The 19812-nt window shown below is 51.9% G+C and overlaps 1 protein-coding gene and 1 long non-coding RNA gene across 2 annotated transcripts in view; both read right to left on the reverse strand.

Annotated features, from left to right (window-relative positions):
* LOC120390581 overlaps positions 1-16108 on the reverse strand; it is a gene marked incomplete at its 5' end in the record, with an annotated part of 42250 nt that extends 26142 nt beyond the window's left edge. The window contains 6 exons of the mRNA XM_039513314.1: positions 11577-11676; positions 12197-12252; positions 12370-12505; positions 12927-12980; positions 14548-14868; positions 15838-16108. Of these exons, the coding sequence (XP_039369248.1) occupies positions 11577-11676; positions 12197-12252; positions 12370-12505; positions 12927-12980; positions 14548-14868; positions 15838-16108 (938 nt within the window). The remainder of the gene's footprint in view (positions 1-11576; positions 11677-12196; positions 12253-12369; positions 12506-12926; positions 12981-14547; positions 14869-15837) is intronic.
* Positions 8822-12079, reverse strand: LOC120390235. The gene is made up of 3 exons (XR_005591042.1): positions 11956-12079; positions 11577-11676; positions 8822-10245 (listed from the first exon to the last, which is right to left on the reverse strand). It is a non-coding gene; the product is annotated as an uncharacterized LOC120390235 (long non-coding RNA).
* Positions 16109-19812: the final 3704 nt, after the last annotated feature.

A 19812-nucleotide genomic window follows, 5' to 3' on the forward strand; every position in this document is an offset into this window, starting at 1 on the left:
CTGAAGTGGGGGGGGGGGCAAAGCCAAGAGGGAAGAAAGGACATGATAAAAAGGAGAGACGTTTCCCATGTTCTTCGTCTCTCTTCCACCTCCATCTACAGACACCACCACCAAGTGACTGAAGCGCTGATCAAAGGGGAGAGCCTGGCTGAAGGGCAATCAGCCAGCCTGTTGTGAGAAGATCGAAGTTTGTAAGGGCACTGAAAGTGTTAAGATCAGCTTAGAATGTGTTTTGCTTTCATCTCATTTGACCAAATCTGACTTGTTCTGCTTTAACTTATAATCACTTAACATCTATATTTTTAGTAAATAAATCTGTTTATTTATTCTACCTGAAGCAGTGCATTTGGTTTGAAGCGTGTCAGAGCCTGCCCTTGGGATAACATGCCTGGTATATATCAATTTCTTGGTTAAATTGGGGAACTCATATAAGCTTGCAGCGTCCAGTGGGCATAACTGGATAATGCAAGATGGAGGTTCCTAGGGTTGTGTCTGGGACCAGAGATACTGGCTAGTGTCATTCGGTTGCACAATCTAAGGAGCAGCTGACATCTCAGAGGCTGTGCGGGAACAGCCCAGGAGTGAGGTTCTCATGGCAGAGCAGGGTAAGGCTGGTTCCCAGAGTCAAGGATTGGAGTGACCTAGCAGATCACCGGTCCAGATAACACCAGGGGAACGCCACAGTGGGGCACTGGCTGGCTGTTGGGGGTGGAAATGGGAACCGGGGCCCTTCCCCTCTATGGTCTCTCAGCAGGGGAGACGCCAGCAGATCGGAGCCGGTCCATTGGGCGCAGATGTTTGTTTTCTGTGTCTTGGTTCCTCAAATACTTCCCAGGTCACTGAGTCTGGGGATTCCCTTGTGATGGGACCCAGGTCATTGGCTCAATCAGGAGAGACACCGTCCTTCAACTTAAGAGCTAAGAAGCAACTGAATCTGTCCTGGTTCATGGGAGCTGTTTACACAGGGACCTCTCCCCACTGCTGAGATGTGGTTGCCTTTGGGGTGAGGCACAGGAACTGTTTATACAAGGTGTGATGGGGCAAGGCCAGATGGCTACAGTAAAGTGCTGAGGAACAGGTATGTTAGCCCCAGGCTAAACAAACCCCTAGCACCATTGTAACCAAATGGCAGTTGCTCCAGGTTAATCAAGGCACCTGGGGCCAATTAAGATCTTTCTAGAAGGCAGTGGAGAGAGCTACACTGATTAGAACACCTGCAGCCAATCAAGGCAGGCTAATCAGGGCACCTGGTTTAAAAAGGGAGCTCACTCCAGTCATGGGAGGAGGAGCCAGAGGAGAGAAGTGTGTGTGAGGAGCTGGGAGCAAGAGGCACAAGGAGCTGAGACTGAGAGGGTGTGCTGCTGGAGGATTGAGGAATTATCATACAATCAATCATTATCAGACACCAGGAGGAAGGTCCTGTGGTGAGGATAAAGAAGGTGTTTGGAGGAGGCCGTCGGGAAGTAGCCCAGGGAGGTGTAGCTGTCATGCAGCTGTTACGGGAGGCACTATAGACATCTGCGATCCACAGGGCCCTGGGCTGGAACCCGGAGTAGAGGGCGGGCCCGGGTTCCCCCCAAACCTCCCAACTCCTGATCAGACACAGGAGGAGTTGACCCAGACTGTGGGTTTCACCAGAGGGGAAGATCACTGAGGTGAGCAAATCCGCCAAGAAGCGCAGGACCCACCAAGGTAGAAGAGGAACTTTGTCACAAAGGACTCCTTGCCCGGTGTTGAGATACACAAGGGTTTGGGAGAAACCTAGAACTAAAAGAAACACAGCACCCCCTGGGGGCATTGGGACCAGCCCTGTGGAATGGGCCCTCCTGAGTCTCCCACCCCAGGCAGACCCTGGCCCGTTCTGCTCCAGGCCAGTGGCATGTCAGCTCTGCCCCCCTGCGTGTGGGCACCGGTGGCTGTGCTGGGAGGCTGGTTGCTGAACGGATCTTGTACAACAGGAAGTTTCCAGTTGGTGAGTTTGCTCCACCTCCGTCCGGTTGGCCCCTGTTCGGGGCTGGGTGAGAGCCATGGAGAGCAGGTGAGAGGGTCCCATTGACCACTGGGGCACGGCCGCTTAGACACAGGTCCCCAGCCAGTGGCAGAAGGGGGGATCCTGGGGCAGATTCCTGCTGGGACTGTGGGCTGCCGGGTCTAGTGGGTTAGAACTCGCTGCGCTGGATCCATGCGGATCAGGGCAGATCCTTGGTCATTGGGGTGAGATCCGGGGCAGGAACCCCGGTGTCTGGGCCGGCCCCTAACCTGGTGTGGTACATTCTGCCTCTGGTTAATCCCCATTTGGTTTCAAACTCTTTTTAATTAGTTGCCTGGGAGGTTTCCCTTGGTTGATGTTAAACAGATGCACTACCTGGAGGGGGCTGCATCTTAGTGCCAGCCGGGGAACAGATCCTTATATAAACAGCCCCGCGCCCCACCCCAGAGGTCACTGCATCTCAGCCCTTGCCAAGGGGTTCCTGTATTAACAGCCCCAACACCCTACCGCAGAGGTGGCCGCATCTCAGTGCTGAGCAAGGGTTATGTAACCCTTCTGCCAGGCTGAATTGATGGCAGCAAGGGCCGAGTTCAATACATAGGGGTCCCTTCCCTACAACATAATGCAAAACCAGCTCGAGCCCCCACCCAGTGACCTGGGAAAATCTTACACCCACCCCTGGGCACCTCAAAGAGGCAACACTCCCCCCCCCCCTCGCAAGCACAGAGTCTTGGTGTAGCAGAAAATGTTTAACAACATGAGATAAACTACATCAGCATTAAATTGGGAAAACACCTCAACTAGGGTTCATAGACCAAACCATGAGCAAAGACCCATCCCAGCAAATTGGGCCGTGTCCTTTCCCTTTGGCTCTTGAGTCCAGCAACCCCAAAATCATCCCAAGTCTCCAAAGTCCAATACCCCAAATGTCCCTGGAGTCCAGCAACCCAAAGATCACCCACAGTCCCAAAAATCCCGCAATCCAAAAGTCTGTGTCCCGGGTCAGTGCAGCCCCAGAGTTCAAGAGTCTATCTGCAGGGTTCCCCCCCCAAACCTGGGTGAAGAGGTGGGCCCAGGGTACTAAGGGGCACCTTACGTGGTCCGGAGCCGACTGCCCTGCCTCTCCGTGGGGTTCTACTTCCGCCTTCACCACAAACTGCTCTGCTCTACCAGCCACTCCACTCTGCTCTGCTCCTCCAGCCGTCCCCACAACTGCTCAGCTCCACTCCACTCTGCCAGCTGCTCTGCTCCACCAGCCGTCCCATGATCCGCTCCAGCCATCCCCACAAACTGCTCAGCTCCACTTGCTCCATGGGCACTCCAACTGTCCCCACAAACAGCTCTGCTCCGCCAACTGCTCTGCTCCGCAATATACCTTCAGGCTCCCCCAGCTCAGTAATTTTAGCTCATAGTAGGGGAGCCCCAGTGCTGGTGCACCATGAGCCCAAAGTGAGATCAGCTCAGTAACCTATAACTAGATTCTTAAGGGAACCAAACATCAGTTCTGATGGTCAACAGTGGAGAGAGGAGGAGGTGCAATTGGTGCTTCTGGCTCACAGAAGGCACCCACACCACCAAGTACAGATACCTGTCCCTAGTCTGTCTGTCTGTCTGTGTCTGTGTCTGTGTCTGTGTCTCTCTCTCATTTCACTGGATTTGGAACCCATGTCCCTTGTCTAGTGAGTCCTACAAAGTGATGGTGAGACTCTCTGTTATAAAACAGTTTCATAGTTCCTCATTAACATAATCAGGGTGACAACACTTTATTCCTCCTGCCCCAATAACAAAGAAATTGGGGATCCCACAGCTGTGAAAGTAACCATTTTGGGCTGCCGTGGGCTATGCTAGGCGGGGTGGGTGTGCCTATGGAAACATGATCAGCCTCTGAAATTCTTTTCCATGCTCACCATAATTCACCACCAGATGTCAGGGTAGAGCTCATCCTGACTCTTCTTACAGTTATTTGTGCATTGTATTGAGCTCACTATAGGACTCGTGTTTTTCCTGGGTCTTGTGAATTACCAGGTTGAGATCAGGAAAAAACGTGATTCACTGGGAAACCTTGGAACTGCCAGGTCAAGATCAAAATCTTACATTTCTGGAGACCATGGTGACTGGGGTCCGTCTCTTACAGATATGGCAGGGCAAGAGTTAATCACCAGTCATTATATATCTATCTGTCTGTCTTAATAGTTCAAATGCCTGTTGTTTTTTTTCTGTGTCCTGAAAATATTTTAAAACATGGGGCAGGAATTGAAAAATGAAACCCACTGACCTCTATACTTACCTACATGCCTCCAGCTTCCAGCCAGGACACACCACACGATCCAAGCTCTAAGATCCAACTGCATTTGTTCCAATCCCTCAGACAGAGACAAACACCTACAAGATCTCTATCAAGCATTCTTAAAACTACAATACCCACCTGGGGAAGTGAAAAAATGGTTTGACAGAGCCAGAAGAGTACCCAGAAGCCACCTACTACAGGACAGGCCCAACAAAGAAAATAACAGAAAGCCACTAGTCGTCGCCTTCAGCCCCCAACTGAAACCTCTCAAGTGCATCACCAAGGATCTACAATCTATCCTGAAAGATGATTCCTCACTCTCACAGATCTTGGGAGACAGACCTGTCCTCGCTTACAAGACGGGCTTCCAACCTGAAGCAAATATTCACCAGCAACTGCACACCATACAACATAAACACTAACCCAGGAACCTATCCTTGCAACAAAGCCCGATGCCAGCTCTGTCCACATATCTATTCAAGTGACACCATCATGGGACCCAATCACATCAGCCATGTCATCAGGGGCTCGTTCACCTGCACATCTACCAACGTGATATATGCCATCATGTGCCAGCAATGCCCCTCTGCCATGTGCATTGGCCAAACCGGACAGTCTCTATGCAAAAGAATAAATGGACACAAATCTGACATCAGGAATCATAACATTCAAAAACCAGTGGGAGAACACTTCAACCTCTCTAACCACTCAGTGACAGACTTGAAGGTGGCAAGTTTGCAACAAAAAGACCCTTCAAAAACAGACTCCAAAGCGAGACTGCTGAACTCGAATTAATATGCAAATTAGATACAATTAACTTAGGTTTAAACAGAGACTGGGAATGGTTGGGTCATTAAACTAATTGAATCTATTTCCCCATGTTAAGTTCTCCTCACACCTACTATGGGTCATCTCAATTATCACTTTAAAGGATTTTTTTCTCCTGCTGACCATAGCACATCTCACCTGGATGTGGACAGACCCAGCTGGATGGTGCTGAGACTGGCCAGGCCTGAGGCCCCTGAGAACTGCCTGTGCTGGGTTCAGACATTCAATAAACCTCCTGTGTTACGCTGGCTGGAGACACTGCAGGGTGGATATCGGGGGGTGTTGCTCCTCCTGCAGGTGGAGGCTGTGGGCGTGCAGAGCGAGGAGACTCCCTGAGGGGGCCCACAGCGAGAGACAGGCAGGCTGAAGGCTTGGGGAGATGCGGCTCCAGGAGGTGCTGGAGCCCAGGTGTTAACCCCCCAGAGTGAGTGTGACCCCAAGAAGGGCTGTCACACTGAAAGGGGGGGGTCTTCCCAGGGACCACATGGAGCCGAGAGAGCCCAGGGCCTGGGAGTCTGTGACACAACCCAGATCTGGTGTAACAGGTTTAATACAAGAAATAAAACTTAATTAGCATCACTATATAAAAGATACACTGGATAGATACATACTTTTTAGGTTATGTGTGCGCACTGTCTATATGTACTCTCTCTCTCTCTGTGTGTATATATATATATGTGTGTGTGTGTGTGCGCGCTTGTACAGTACAGAGCCATTTATGCACGACCAGTTTACGTATGAATCCGCTTAACACGCAGTAGCGCCATGCCTCTCCGTGCTACCTATTTAACATGCGAGACTCGTTAACACGCGGTTCAGGAACTTGCTATATAGCGCTACAGATTTGCTCACTAACTCACTGACATAGAAATCGACAGGAAGTGCGGAGCGGAATCGTGTTGTACATTTTTACCCGTGTTTGTAAAGACATATCACACACGCTTAGTCATTGTCACGCTAGAGGGCACAGGGCAAGCGTCAACGTTCCTACAGTGGAGAAGAAAACCTGCTGCAATACACAGAGCAAATAGCAGAGAATCCCAGGCCAAAGTTTCAAAATACACTGGGATTGCCGAATCTGCTCTCTGAGGATGGCTAAACAGCGAATCTAAACTGAACAGCTTAGAACAAAATATCGATTCTGCCGTGGGGCTTAAGTGAAAACGTGTGCGCTATTCAGCAAAACCCACGACAGAGAAAACCATGTGCACGTGCTTTGCTCAGGTAAGGCTGAAAGGAATGCCGCTAAGGGGGCCAATTCTTCAAGCCCAAGCGACAAAATTTGGAAATTTAACAGGGGTTGAATCATTCCAAGCCAGCAAGGGGTTTATGAGTCTTTTTAAAAAGCGTTATGGCACAGCGCAGGTATCTATTTCTTTTGGCACGTGCTAATTACAATCCTGCATCTCCAGTGGAGTATCTCTTGATCCCTGATCACACTTGCTCTTCCTAAGTTGAGAAACATATGGAAATAAAAAGTGAGTTTTATTCCTATTTGCAAGTTTACAGTTTCTGTGATTCTCTGACATGTCTAGAAACCAAGGATTCTGCTGCGTTTGGACCAATCTGAGCACATAGTAGGTGCTACTGTAACACAAAGACAAACACAATCGATTCAGCATTTCTCAAAGACTGAACACTTGCTTTCACGCTAAGATCTGGCTTTGTGGTAACTGCATTGGCTTGCAGGGATCAGTAACTAGCATCACCTGGTCTGCTCTGTTCTCGCACGGGGTCTCAAACTTCATCGCACCATAACCCCCTTCTGACAACAAACATTACTACACGACCCCAGGACGGGGGATCGAAGTCTGAGCCCACCGGATCCCAGGCAGTGAGTCTCGGACTTTGGTCCCCGGGTACAGCAAGTCTAAGCCAGCCTTGGTGACCCCATTAAAATGGGGTTGTGACCCACTTTGAGGTCCTGATCCACAATTTCAGAGCCACTGCTCTAGACGGTATTGTACTGCGATCGTCACCGGGGTATCTGGACGCCTTGCAGTCATCACAAAAAAACCAAAAAGTAATCCAGGGCCGGCCTTAGCCACGGCTGAACGGGGCTGTAACGGGTTCAGTTACAGAGACCCCCTTGGGACTGTCACCTGATGTGCTGACACTACCTGAGAGCCCATTTTCCCTGCCAGCTTGGGACTGCAGAAACCTGCCTTGTTGAGCCACACATGCCAGCCTGCTGCAACACAGACCCAGAGTCTGAACCACGCCCCCAAAGCTGCAAACTTAAATGAAAATGGCTTAGCACGTGCTCCTGTCTCCAGCACCCAGAGACCCAGCTCCCAATGGGATCCAAACCCCAAATAAATCTGTTTTACTCTGTATAAAGCTTATCAAGGGGAAACTCATCAATTGTCCACCCTCTAACACTGATAGAGAGAGATGCACAGCTGTTTGCTCCCCAGGTATTAATCACTAACTCTGGGTTAAATAATAAACAAAAGTGATTTTATTAAGTATAAAAACAGGATTCAAGTGGTTTCAAGTAATAACAGACAGAAGAAAGTAAGTCACCAAGCAAAATAAAACAAAACACGCAAATCTAAGCCAAATACATCAATAAACTGAATACAGGTAAATCTCACGCTCAGAGATGTTCCAATAAGACTTTCACAGACTAGACTCCTTCCTAGTCTGGGCACAATCCTTTCCCCTGATTCAATTCTTGTTAGCTCCAGCTCAGGTGGTAAGTAGGAGATTTCTTCATGACTGCAGCCTCCTTTGTTCTGTTCCACCCCCTTTTATATCTTTGGCACAAGGAGGGAATCCTTTGTCTCTCCTTTGTTTCCACCCCTCCTTCTAACTGGAGAAGCACCAGGTTAAAGATGGATTCCACTTCAGGTGACATGATCACATGTCCTGTGAGCACCCCTCCATGCCTCCAGGACTGGACAGCACCTTTGCAGTGGAGACTTGCAGTTAAACAGAGCCATCTACTGTCAATCATCCTAGTCAATGGGAGCCATCAAGATTCCAAACCACCATTAGTGGCCCACACTTTGCATAATTACAATAGGACCTCAGAGTTATGCTACATATTCCTAGTTTCAGGTACAAGAATGATGCATTCATACAAATAGGAGGACCACACTTAGTAGATTATAAGCTTTGTAATGATCCCTTACAAGAGACCTTTTGCATAAAGCATATTCCAGTTACGTGATATTCACACTTATATACATCTTTTTATAAAGCATGGTGGAGTGCAACGTCACAGGGGCGCCTCTGGAGCAGGGGTGCTCCCCCCCCGGCCTCTGCAGCCCTGTGGCTCCTGCACCCTGCATTGGAGCCGCCCCTGGCCAGCTGCTCCTGGGAGCTCCCTGTCTGCTGTAAGGAGCACGGGGAAGGGCTCTGATGTCAGGCTGTTCCCTGTCCTCCCAATGTGCCCCATCTCTGCAGAGCAGGAGGGGACATGGTTCACTGAGAGTGGGACGGCGCTGCTGTGTCTCAAGTAGCTTTCCTACAGACCGCAAAGAGCTGCTCTCTTAAACGGGCAGCATGTGGTCTCACACACACTCCCAGCTCACACACACACTGTCTCTTTCACACTCACCCCACCCAACACATACTTATATTGATGTTGTTACTTGTTGTTACTTCCTGCAATGCACATATATACTCTGTAATTTTATTCTTTCAAAGTGCCGTTAGTTGAGTTTTTTGACTGGTCTCTGCATTTCATAATATTATTTCTCTCTTACGCTTACATTGAATACTTTTGAGTAGTGAGTTCTAAACTGCCTAACCTGTCCTGGCTGGAGTAATTAGCATTATTATTGTTGTTATCATATTGTGCTTTGTTTGTTATTCATTGTGTAAAGTGTTACAATCAAATAAATGTATTCGCCTAGAATGGAACTGTAGCTTGTACTCACTTTAGTAATTCCAGCTTAAAAACATTAGCTAAACACAGAACTATAGCCACTGCGCAGATGAAAGTTGCTTATTTTCAAATTGTATTTTTAGTTATATCTGTAAATTAACTTAACATGTGCATGAAAATAACTGCAGTTCCCACTGTGAGACCAATAGCAATGATGGAGTCAAATGTTAGTGAGTCACATACAAATACAGGATTGTGGAAGGTAAACACAAATGCCAAAAGAATTAGAAACATTAATTCCCTTTCTTAATAAAAGAGAAAACAAAACTTTAGTCACATATGTTAAAATTATGTTTTTCGTGAAAAATAATTGACTAAAATAGAGGAGACAATGGCAGAAACACACTGTCTCTTAGAGAAAGTAAGACGATATTTATTTTTATTTATCTCTACTAAAGATTGTGTGCGAAGTCTCATACGTGTGTTTCTGATAGCTGCATTAAAGCTTGAGAACTGATACCTCAAGGCTTGGGATTGGGAATATCTTGCTGTATTATCTCCTGATTCTTCTAAATTTACATATAAGATTTAAACGTGGCTTTAATGGGCGTTTGTATATATATTTTCTTTCTTTATATAACAATTAGATACAGTGCTCCTGTCAGCTAATCCCTACGTTATTATCTTCAAAGCCCCGAGAGTTTTCAGGTGCACAAGTAGTCCCTGGAATCATGGCTAAAGTTTCCTCCCCCCGCCCCAAATCTGAACTGGTGCCCCCCCCCGGGGTGAGCCAGGAGTGGCCAGGGGGCTGCAGGAGGCCGTGGGCTCTGGCGAGATGCAGCCCACGTGTGGCAGTGCGAAGCCTTGAGCCACATGCTGAGCACCAGGCACCACAAGCCCCAGCAGCAGCGCAGGAGGGTGGCAACACCCCATGTGCCAGGCCCCCCTGACTTCTGCGCTGCTGCTGGCGGTGGCGCTGCCTTCAGGGCTGGGTGCCCGGCCAGCCCCCGCCAGTATCAGGCCGCCCTGCCGGGGCTTAATTTGAGTCACAGCTGAGCTCTGGCATCTCTTTCAATACAAATTAAACAGTGTGGGAGGAAACAGGGCCCATTGGCCTCACCCGGGGTGGCCGTTCCCCCAGCTGAGGTCTCATTCTCTCTTTCCTCAGTCCCATGAGTTTCTAATTCCTTGTTGGCTCTTCGGTGGCTGAGGAACGGCCTGATCTACACGCCGGACTCGGGCACCGTGGATTCCCTGTCCCCCGGCCTGTCCTTCCTTCTGCTTCCACGACAGCAGCAGAGTGTCCTGAGAGAGAGAGAGACAGAGAGACATTCTGGGATATGTAAATGGCTGACACTCGAGACAGAGAGATAGATAGAGAGATAGATAGATGGGTGGGTGGGTGAGTAGGTAGCTAGGCCTGGTGATAGGTGGGTAGATAGGTGGGTGGGTAAGTAGTTAGTTAGTTGATGTCATAAATATAAAGGGAATGGTAATAACCTTATGTATGCAGTAACATAAATCCCTCCTGGCCAGAGGTACAGAATCACTTACCTGTAAGGGGTTAATCAGTTCAATTAACCTAGTTGGCACCTGACCAGAAGGACCAACAGGAAAAGAAGATACTTCCAATAGGAAGGGGGGAGGTTTTGTTTGTGCTTTTTCTGTTTTCTCTCTCGAGGCAGAGAGAGGGACCAGGCAGAAAAATATACTCTCCTCAAGCCTGACCTGGAATAAGCATCTAAAATTACAAAAATAGCAAGGAAATGCATAAGATTACCTTTTGTTTTAGCTTGTAAATTTTCCCAATGCTAAGAGGTAATTTTATTCCTGTTTTGTAACTGGAATGCAGAGTCAGAGCGGAATCTTCTGTGTTTTGAATCTTTTTATTTACCCTGTGAAGTTATCGTCCATCCTGATTTTACAGAGGTGCTTCTTTTACCTTTTTTCTTGAGAATACAAGTCTTCTTTTAAGAACCTAATCGATTTTCAATGTCCTTAAAAACCAGGGATTTGGTCTGTGCTCATTCGTTTAATCTATTGGTTGGTACATTATTCTCAAGCCTCCCCAGGAGAGCAGGTGAAGAGGCTTGGGGGGATATTTGGGGAGGGGGGGGATAGGGCTCCAAGTGATGCCTCCCTGAATGTTTGTTTAAATCACTTGGTGGTGGCAGCAATACCGTCCAAGGACAAGGAAAGGAATTTGTGACTCGGGGAAGTTTTTAACCTAAGCTGGTGGAATATAAGCATAGGGGGCCTTTCATCTGTACCCCAGAGTTCAGAGTGGGGAGGGAAAGCTGACAGTTGGGTGTGTAGATAGATAGGAGGTAGGTGGGTGCGTAGGTGGGTAGGTCAGTGGGTGGTTGGGTCAGTGCATTGGTAGCTAGGTGGGGTAGTAGGAAGCTGGGTGGGTCAGTAATTACATAGGTAGGAAGGTGGGTATGTAGGGGGGTGGGATGGTAGGTGGGTGGGTGAGTAGGATGGTATGTCCGTAGGTAGGTAGGTGGCATGGTAGGAGAGTAGATGGGTGGGTCAGTGGGTTGGTAGGTAGGTGGGTACATAGGTGGGTAGGTATATGGGTAGGGGGGTAGATGGGTGTATGGGTAGGTTGGTAGGTGGGTCGGTAGCTGAGTTACCATCTGTAATAGAGCAGGGTGAGGTAATAGGCGAGGAAGAATCCAGTCGCCACGAAGACGAGTTTGCAGCTGATTTCGATCAATGCCCGAGTGAGGCCACCTGTGGGAGCCAGAAGAAGCTGAGAGTCTGGGATAGATCCCTGCAACCCCTGCCCCGAGCCAGGCAGCCCCCGGCCTGGGGCTGACTCAGAGCTGGCGCCCCCCAGAGGGGAAATTCCCAGCCCCCTGAGACAGTCAGTCCCTACTCTGGGGCTGGTCAGAGCTAGCGCCCCCTAGAGGGGAAAAGCCCCGTACCCCATTCCCTGCCCCCAGAAGAAGCCAATCCCTCACCCTCAGACCAAGTCAAAGCTGGCACCCCCTAGAGGGGAAGGACTCTCACCTGTTTCCAGTGGGCTCAGCGGTAAAATATAGAACCCGTGGAGGTTGGAACCGAGGCAAAAGATCTGATGGCCTCCATCAGCGCTCCCCGTCCAGCTCAGGGTGCTGACGGCCTCGTCCCCCTGGGCTCAGGAGCTGACCTGCAGGCCCCCTCGTGAGCCATTCCCAGCCAGGGGCTCCCCATCCACTTGCCACTGGATCTGGAGTGGGGGGTGGGAGCGCAGGGAGCAGCTGCAGCTGACGCTGGGCCCCTGGCGCTGGCAGGACGAGTTCAGCCCGGTCCCCAGCCAGGGGCTGTCTGGGAAGAGGAGGAGACAAAGCGACAGGACTCAGAGAGAGAAAACCAGGGGCAGGGAGTCCTCTGGGTTAACCCCACTCACACTCGCTGGCAGGGAGTCCTGTGGGTTAACCTCACTCAGACTCGACAAGCAGCTGGAACTCGTGCCCCTTGGCCTCGGCTCTGCTCCCAACCTCACTCCCCAGACTCAGGGAGTCGCCCTCCCGGGTCTCCAGAGACACAATGTTGCGCTCAGCTCCCAATGGGGCCAGCACTGGAGGAGAGGAACAGGCAGGTTTTGCCCCCCCCACGCAGGGATCCTCTGCCAAGGAACCGAGATTCAGCCATCTCTGGGGTGGGAAATGGGGGCTGTTTACACGAGGAACCCTCGCCCAGTGTGGAGACGTAGGAGCTCTGGGGTTGGAGCACAATCCTGGTGACTTTCCATGGCAGCCGGTCTCTGTCTCAGAGACTGGTCCATGACTGATCTCATCCCCACTGACCAGCACCCCCAGGGTCTAGAGGCAGAGGGAACTGGGCCTGCTCCCCCACCACCCTCCCCACAGTCCTCGGGCTCTCCCCTCCGGTCACGGACCAGCCTGGCCTGGCTGAGCCTGGGGCCTGGCCCTGAGCGTGGGCAGAGCGTGACTAGGAGGCGCTCGCTGATTCCCGGGGCTCGCAGCGCGGCCTCTCACTGGGGCGTCCTTTCCTGGTCAGGGTCCCGGTGATGTTGGGGGGCCAGGGCGGATCTGTAACACAAACCAGACAGGGGGGATCAGGGGAACTGGACAGCAGTAGCGGGAGGGTGACTAGTGATCACAGACCCTAGACATGGCCCCTCACTGTGAGCTCATCTGGGAGACAGGAAAGTCCCTGAAGTGACACAAGGCCCATGGGCGGGGAAGGGAAGTGATAGACCCGACTGAGCCCCACCCAAGAGGTGCCCGACGGAACCCAGGGGCCGGGTTAGGGCCACGCCGGGGAACCAGAACTGTGGAAAATAGAAACCCAAGGGACTAAAACTGGTTAGTCAAAATTGGGCCTAATTGGCAGAGTCACTAACGAGGGGCCGGGCTGCTCCGGGGTACCTGAGTGAGCATCCACAGCCCCACTGTCTGCCAAGTGCCAAGACGTTCAGTGTCTGGCTTCTCAAACGTGTCCTCCTCAGGGTGGGCCAGAGCTGGGGGTCTAAATTACCCCACTCCCATCCCCACCCCAGACACAGCCACCACCAGGGACATCAGACACCCCCCTTGTGGGTCCTTTGCCTTCCCCACTCAGTTCATCCTTCCCCAGCCCTCTCCTTTTGTCCTCTGGCTTAGCCGGCCAGGCCTGGGTATTTTGCAGCCCAGCTGCGCCCAGTGAGGCGGCTAAAAGCAACGCCCAGAACAGCCGGACGCTGGTACCGGCTGTCCAGGCCTGGCAGGGTCTGTCCACGCTGCCCTCAAAGCTCTGTGGTGCCGACGATCAGAGCCTGGGTCCGTTGGGTTGGGCTTGCAGGGCTCAGGCTGTGGGTCTCTGATTGCAGCGCAGACATTTCCTCCGAGGTCTGTGTAGACATTCAGGGTCGGGCTGGGGCCTGGGCTCAGACACGGGCAGGGGACTGGAGGGCAGGTTCCTTCTAAATCTCCCTCCGGCTGAAGGGAACAAGGGCCGTCCTTACACAGATGCCTGATTTGATCCTTCACCTCGCAAAGGCAACTGCTGATTTCCCCTCTGCCCTGGATCTGCAGCGCGAGGGTCACAGGCCATTGAACGGGGGTTTGCCCTGGGGCAGGGCGGGCCGAGGTCTCTGGGCACCGACCCTGGAGCGTGTTTAGTGCCGGACAGTGACTGGGTCTCGTTAACCCTCTGCCCCATATAGAGCATCCACCAATCCCGGCAGAAAGGGGAGGAGGGGAGGAGACATGAGGGGACAGCCTGGGGGGATCTCAGGAGGAACTGGGGTGGTTGGTGTAAGGGGGAATCCCAGTAAGGGGGCACTCGAATGGGGGGGTGGATCCCAGCACAGGAGGCTTCTGGGGCAGGGCCGGTCGGGGGTAGCGAGGATCCCAGCAGCGACGGGCCGCGGGGTACGGGTGGGCGGGAGCCATAGCCAAGGGGGCAGGAAGGGGTGAAGATCCCAAGGGAGAAGGGGCTGCATGGTGCGGGGTGAAGGGGCCTGGAGTAGAATTGGCTGAGGGTGCATGGTGGGGGGTGGGGATCCCAGCACAGGGCAGAATTGGGGGAGGGGCTGGAGGGCAGGGCTGGGGAGCCCAGGGGGGGATCCCAGAGGGGGCTGGGGGCCGGCGTGGAGGGGTTGGGGGGGTCACTCACAGCCGACGTGGAGCCGGACGGTTCTGTTGGTGGAAGGTCCCCATGGTGGCCTGTAGGTGACGCTGCAGACGAGCTCTTTGCCGTGGTCCCCCAGGCCGGGCGTGAAGCTGAGCGCGGAGCTGTGGGCCCAGGTGCCATTTGCCAGCTGGGCTGAGACGTTCCGGGCTGTGTCGCTGAACGGCCCCGTCCAGGTGACTCGGGGAGAGGGCCCGGAGCAGCGCCCAGAGGCCGTGCAGGTCACAGTCACCGGCTCCCTGGCCAGCAGCGTCCCTGGCAGCCCCCACGCCGGCGAGATCTGGATCTCTGGCTCCTCCGTCAGCCCTGAGACACGGGGAGAGGGGAGAGAATCACTCAGGGACATGTGGCGTTTGCTCTTTACGGGCGCAGCTCTGATCTGGCCCCAGGGCAGGGACTGACAGGCTCAGGGGTGCTGATGAGCGGTGTCATAAATTTACAGGGAAGAGTAACAACTCTCTGTGTGCAGTAGCATCGAATCCCTCTGTGGCAGCTGTACTAACTCGCCTTCCATGTAAGGGGTTAATCAGCTCAGATAACCTAGTTGGCACCTGACCAGAAGGAACAATGAGGAAAGAAGAAACTTTCAAATCCTGTGGGGGGGAGAGGATTTGTTTGTTGCTCTCTTTGTTGTTCCCTCTCTGGACGGAGGGAGAGACCAAACAGGTACAACATCTCCTGCAAATATACCTGGAAGAATAGATCTAAATCTACAGACATTGTAAGGAGGCAAGGAAAGGCGCTAGGTTATCTTGTGTTTTAGCTTGTGAATTTTCCTAAACTACAGATGTAGTTTGATTCCTGTTTTTGTAACTGGGAAGCTGAGCCAGAGGGGAATCCTCTGTTACCTTCCAAACTGATTTTGCAGCTGTGATTCTATTTCTCTCTCTATATATATATAAAATTCTTCTTTTAAAAACCTGATTGATTGTCAGTGTCCTGAAGAAAAAGAGTCTGGTCTGTGCTCACATTGCTAACCAATTGGTTGGTACATTATTCTCCAGCCTCCCCAGGAAAGGGGGTGAAGGGGCTTGGGGGGATATTTTGGGGGGATTGGGATTCCAAGTGAACCTTCCCTGGATTTTTCTATAAATCACTTGGTGTTGGCAGCAATAGCGTCCAAGGACAAGGGAAGGAATTTGTGCCTTGGGGAAGTTTTAACCGAAGCTGGTAGAATATAAGCTTAGGGGGCCTTTCAGGCAGGTCCCCACAGCTGTACCCCGGAGTTCAGAGTGGGGGGGGACACTCACAAGCGGTGACTGCGGCTGCTCTTACCTGGCACGGAGATCGTGAGCGCAGGGCCAGTGCCATCGGAATTGGAGCGGTAAGTGTGATCTAACAGGCCTTTCTCGATATAAAAGAAATATCTCCCGGCATCTGTCCGTCGGGCGTCGCTGATTTGCAGGGAGCAGTCGCCGTGGGCTGGATCCCCCGTCAGTCGGAACCGGCCCTGGGTCTCCTGCGACACCCCCAGGCTGGTGCCACTGGCAGCCACGGGAGAATCCTGGCCCACAGTAGCAGGCTCCTTGTACCAGGCTCCGTAGAGCTGGGCCGAGGGATTGTCGGTGTCGTACGCGGCTGGGTACGTGAAGGTGCAGGGGACGAGAACACAGAGACCCTCCTGCACCGATACCAACTGCGGCACCTTCAGGGTAAATCCAGGCTGTTGGGACAGGGACCCTGCAGGGGACGGGGAGCGATCGAAGTGGGGCCCATAGAGAGCAGAGACCCCCCCCTGAGCTCCCCCCAGACAGGGCCGGCTCCAGGCACCAGCCTGCCAAGCCCGGGAGGGGGCGGCACTCGGGGTTTGTTTTTGTTTGGCCGGGCGGCGCGGGGGGAGGCGGGGCTTGGGCGACGTGAACTCGGGGGGGTGGGGACTTGGGCCAAGCGACGCTCGGTGGGGGGCGGGGACTTGGGCGACGCGAAGCTCGGGGGGCGGGGCTTGTGTGACGCTCGGGGGCGGACGGCGCTCCTTGTTTTTGCTTGGGGCGCCAAATATGTTAGAGCCGGCCCTGCCCCCAGAGCTCTGCCGGTGCCCCTCACTCCCGACCTGCAGCCCCCTGCGAGCCCAGCCCTGGGTCCTTGAGCAATTCTCACTCCATTTAGTTTCCATCCCTCCCTACATCGAGCCCCCTGCCCCCGCTCCCTGTCACTCAGCGCCCCCTAGCACTGCACTGGGGCACTGTGCTCCCCTCCCCCTCTTGTCCAAGTCCTGGGAGAGACCTGGCCCCGCTTAGCGCCAGTTCTGCCCTTCCCCCTAAGGCGGGAGCTCCCTTTCCCCGGCATCCTCCTGTGGCATCAGGGCTCTGCCCATGGCTGGGGCGTTGGGCTGGGACAGACCTAGAGCCAGATGGGGGTGAGATGTGTGAGAGCAGAGGCTCTCTGGGGGGCGCAGATCTGCCTGGGGGACCATCAGTGCTGCTGGGCTCTGCAGGGGGCTGATCTGGGGCTGCTGGCAGAAAAGGGACCTCCCCCCTGCTCTCAGCAAACCCCAAATCACCAGACTGTCCTGCGAGTGATCCCAGCAGTTGAAGGCCAGAAAGCCCTAACTTCAGCCCAACTCCCCCTCGAGATCTATCAATGCCCCTCACTCCCGACCTGCAGCCCATCTGAGCCCAGCCCTGAGTCCTTGACCAATTCTCACTCCGTTTACTTTCCATCCCTCCCTACATTGAGCCCCCTGCCCCCACTCCCTGTCACTCAGCACCCGCTAGCACCACACTGGGGCACTGCACTCCCCTCCACCTCTGGCCAGTCTCCCTTCCAAGTCCTAGGACAGACCTGGCCCCGCTTAGCGCAGGTTCTGCCCTTCCCCCTGCCCTGGGGCTGCAGGTGCTGCTTACTTACCCCTCCAGAGCAGGGCAAGGATCAGGACCCTCAGTGTGGCAGGACCCCCTGCTCTCCAGGGGGGGCCCTGAGCTGGGAGCTCCCTTTTCCCAGCGTCCTGCTGTGGCAGCAGTGCTCCGCCCATGGCTGGGGCATCCGGCTGGGACAGACCTAGAGATAGATGGGGAGTGGGAACTGTGAGAGCAGAGGCTGTTTGGGGACACAGATCTGCCTGGGGGACCATCAATGCTGCTGGGCCCTGCATGGGGCTGATCTGGGGCTGCTGGCAGTGCAGTGACCTCCCCCTCCTCAGAAAATCCCAAATCACCAGATGATCCTGAGATATCATAGGCTAAAAAATCCTTAAATTGGCAAAATAAACGCTGAGATTTTCCTCTAAGAATCATGAGAGCGGCCAGAAAATCCTGATCTGGTGACAGAAGATGGTCAGAAGACAGTACTGCTCAGTGCCTGCTTTGCTTCAGTGTAAAACAATATGTGAGCAGGCAACCAATGAAGTTACCACAGACAACAAAGGGGAAGGGCGGCAGATCGCGATCAGTAAAGAACACATCAGAGATGTTCCGGAGAATTTGAATTAATTCAGATCAGTAGGGTAGGAAACTGTTCAACCCAGAGTGCTGAAGGAATGAGTCGAAGAAATCTTGGAGCCACTGGCAATAATATTTGCAAACTCATGGATGCCAGGAGAGGTCCCAGAAGATGGGGGAAGGGCTAACAGAGGGGCCATCTTAAAAAGGGGAAAAGGGAGGAGCTGGGGAACTATAGACCTGTCATCCTGACCTCAACAAATAGAAAGCCACTAGCACAATGTATAAAACCTTCAATTTGTGAGGACGAAAGTGTGATCACCAGCATGGATTTACCAAGAACAAATCCTGCCAAACCAGCTTGGTTTCCTTCTTTGACAAGGTAACTGGTTGGGGGCTGGGGGAAAGCAGTGGGCATAACATACCTGGATTTCAGCAAGGATTGGGGGTTGGACTAGATGACCTCCTGATGTCCCTTCCAACCCTGAGATTCTAAGGCTTTTGCAACAGTCCCACATGACATTCTCATAAGGAAGCTGGAGAAGACGTCTGACGGAACTCAATTGTGAAATTGCAGAACTACTAACTCTCATTTAAATCAGCTTCTGTACCAGATGACTGGAGGGGAGTGAATTTGACACCAATTTTTAAAAAAGGCTCCAGGGGTGATCCTGGCAATTGAAGGCCAAGAAGCCTAACTTCAGTGATGGGCAAAATAGTTGAAATTATAGTAAAGTGAAACTATAGGAAAGAGCAGAATGATCAGAGGCAGAGATTTGTTGGGGAAGACTCAATATGGTTTTTGTAAAGGGAAATTATGGTTCACCAAACTCCTAGAATTTTTTGAGGGAGTCAACAGCATGTGGACAAGGGTGACCCAGTCCATGTACTTAGATTTTCAGAAAGCCTTGGACAAGGTTCCTCCCAAAAGGCTCCTATGCAAAGTGAGCTGCCATGGGATAAGTGGGAAGATCCTCTCCTGGATCAGTGACTGGTTAAAAGATAGCAAACAAAGGACAGGAATAAATGGCTAATTTTCACAGTGGAGAGAGGTGAATAGTGGTGTCCCCAGGGATCTGTACTGGGAGCAGTGCTGTTCAACATGTTCATAGCTGATCTGGAAAAAGGGGTAACCAGTGAGGTGGAACAATTTGCAGATGATACAAAACTTCTCAAGATAGTTAAGTTCAAAGCTGACCGCAAAGAGCTACAAAGGGATCTCACAAAACTGAGTGACTGGGTAACAAAATGGCAGATGAAATTCAATGCTAATAAATGAAAAGTTATGCACATTGGGAAACATAATCCGAACTATACATATAAAGTGGTGGGGTATAAATTAGCTGTTACCACTCAAGGAAGAGATCTGAGAGTCACTATGGATAGTTCTCTGAAAACACCCACTCAATGTGCAGCGGTCATCAAAAGAATTTTTTGGGCATCATTAAGAAAGGGATAGATAATAAGACAGAAAATATCCTATTGCCTCTATATAAATCCATAGTAACACTCAAATCTTGAATACTGTATGCAGTTCTGGACGCCCCATCTGAAATTGGAATTAGAAAAGATTCAGAGAAGGGCAACAAAAATGATTATGGGTGTGGAACAGCTTTCACAGAAGGAGAGATTAATAACACTGGGACTGTTCAGCTTGGAAAAGAGATGACTAAGGGGGGATATGATAGAGGTCTGTAAAATCCTGACTAGTGTGGAGACAGTAAATACGGTGGTATGATTTACTCCTTCCCATAACACAAGAACTAGAAGTCCCCAAATGAAATGAATAGGCGGCAGGTTTAAAAGAACTGTAAGGACGTATTTCTTCACACAACGCACAGTGAACTCTGAAGACAGGGTGGGGCGCTAATGC

This window comes from Mauremys reevesii, linkage group 24 (assembly GCF_016161935.1).
Source record: "Mauremys reevesii isolate NIE-2019 linkage group 24, ASM1616193v1, whole genome shotgun sequence".
Classification (NCBI taxonomy): Eukaryota; Metazoa; Chordata; order Testudines; family Geoemydidae; genus Mauremys; species Mauremys reevesii.